The sequence below is a fragment of the Hippopotamus amphibius genome, chromosome 2 (assembly GCF_030028045.1).
Source record: "Hippopotamus amphibius kiboko isolate mHipAmp2 chromosome 2, mHipAmp2.hap2, whole genome shotgun sequence".
NCBI lineage: Eukaryota > Metazoa > Chordata > Mammalia > Artiodactyla > Hippopotamidae > Hippopotamus > Hippopotamus amphibius.
Window position 1 is genome coordinate 172,780,617 of NC_080187.1, and position 1,407 is coordinate 172,782,023.

The following is a 1,407-nucleotide window of genomic DNA, read 5'->3' on the forward strand; positions in this document are numbered from 1 at the left end:
TTCTTAGAGGCAGTTTAACAATTCCATGTTCAAGATGCTGCTTTTGGAATCTCTTTTATGAGCACTAATTATATTCATGATGGCTTCACTCTCACAACCTAGTTACCTGCCAAAGGCCCCACCTCCTAATACCATCACCTTTAGGGGTTAGGAATTTCAGCATATGAATTTTGGGGGAACACAAACATTCAGACTGTAGCAGCCCTCTCTATCTTTTCCTTTTTTTCTTTTCTTTTTTCTTCTAAAAGCTCTATAATTTTAACTCCTTTTTTGCCCATGATCCATCTTTTTTTAAGTTAATTAATTAATTAGCCCTCTCCGCGCTACCCAGACAGGGGTCCATACAGCGTTATTCTGGATTCCCGTCATAATGGACATTGCCATCCCGTGCAACAACAAGGGAGCTCACTCAGTGGGTCTGATGTGGATGCCTGCCCAGGAAGTTCTGCGCATGCGTGGCACCATCTCCCATGAACACCCATGGGAAGTCATGCCTGATCTCTACTTCTGCAGAGATCCTGAAGAGATTGAAAAGGAAGAGCAGGCAGCAGCTGAGAAGGCTGTGACCAAGGAGGAATTTCAGGGTGAATGGACTGCTGCAGCCCCTGAGTTCACTGCTACTCGACCTGAGGTGGTGGACTGGTCTGAAGGTGTGCAGGTGCCCTCTGTGCCTATTCAGCACTTCCCCACTGAAGACTGGAGCGCTCAGCCTGCCACTGAAGACTGGTCTGCAGCTCCCACTGCTCAGGCCACCGAATGGGTAGGAACAACTACTGAGTGGTCTTAAGCTGTTCTTCCACAAACTCTTAAAATTGAAATAGGTTGACAGAAAATAAACAGTTTCTAAAATTGAAAAAAAAAATTAATTAATTAATTGGCTGCATTGGGTCTTCGTTGCTGCACACGGGCTTTCTCTAGTTGCGGCCAGTGGGCACTGCTCTTCATTGTGGTGCGCAGTGGCTTCTTTTGTTGCAGAGCAGGGGTTCTAGGCGTGTGGGCTTCAGTAGTTGCGGCACACGGGCTCAATAGTTGTGGAGCACGGGCTTAGTTGCCCCGCAGCATGTGGGATCTTCCTGGACTAGGGATCAAACCCGTGTCCCCTGCATTGGCAGGTGGATTCTTACCCACTGCGCCACCAGGGAAGTCCCTATGATCTGTCTTTTTCTCTCCTTCTTTTTCTTGATGAAAAATTCTTTTCAGCACTTTATGAGTCCTTGTGATCTCATTCCAGGGAGGGATGGGCCTGGAATTAGAAGCTTTGCCCCTTTAGGGATTCAAAATGAAGAAGAGAACAGAGTTATCAATAAAAAGGAAACCATGAGAGGAGAATTAGATTTCATACTGAGGTATACTTTAGATATAGTAACTGTCACTCCTTTGAAATGCACAGTTTAATGTATTTTGACA

At 45.7% G+C, this 1,407-nt stretch overlaps 1 protein-coding gene across 1 annotated transcript; it reads left to right on the forward strand.

Annotated features, from left to right (window-relative positions):
* Nucleotides 1-238: 238 nt before the first annotated feature.
* Nucleotides 239-837, forward strand: LOC130846306 (40S ribosomal protein SA-like). Its single transcript, XM_057724459.1, has one exon. It carries the CDS (start codon nt 371-373, stop codon nt 785-787), a length of 417 nt encoding a protein of 138 aa, XP_057580442.1. The 5' UTR covers nt 239-370; the 3' UTR covers nt 788-837.
* The last annotated feature ends 570 nt before the right edge of the window (nt 838-1,407 follow it).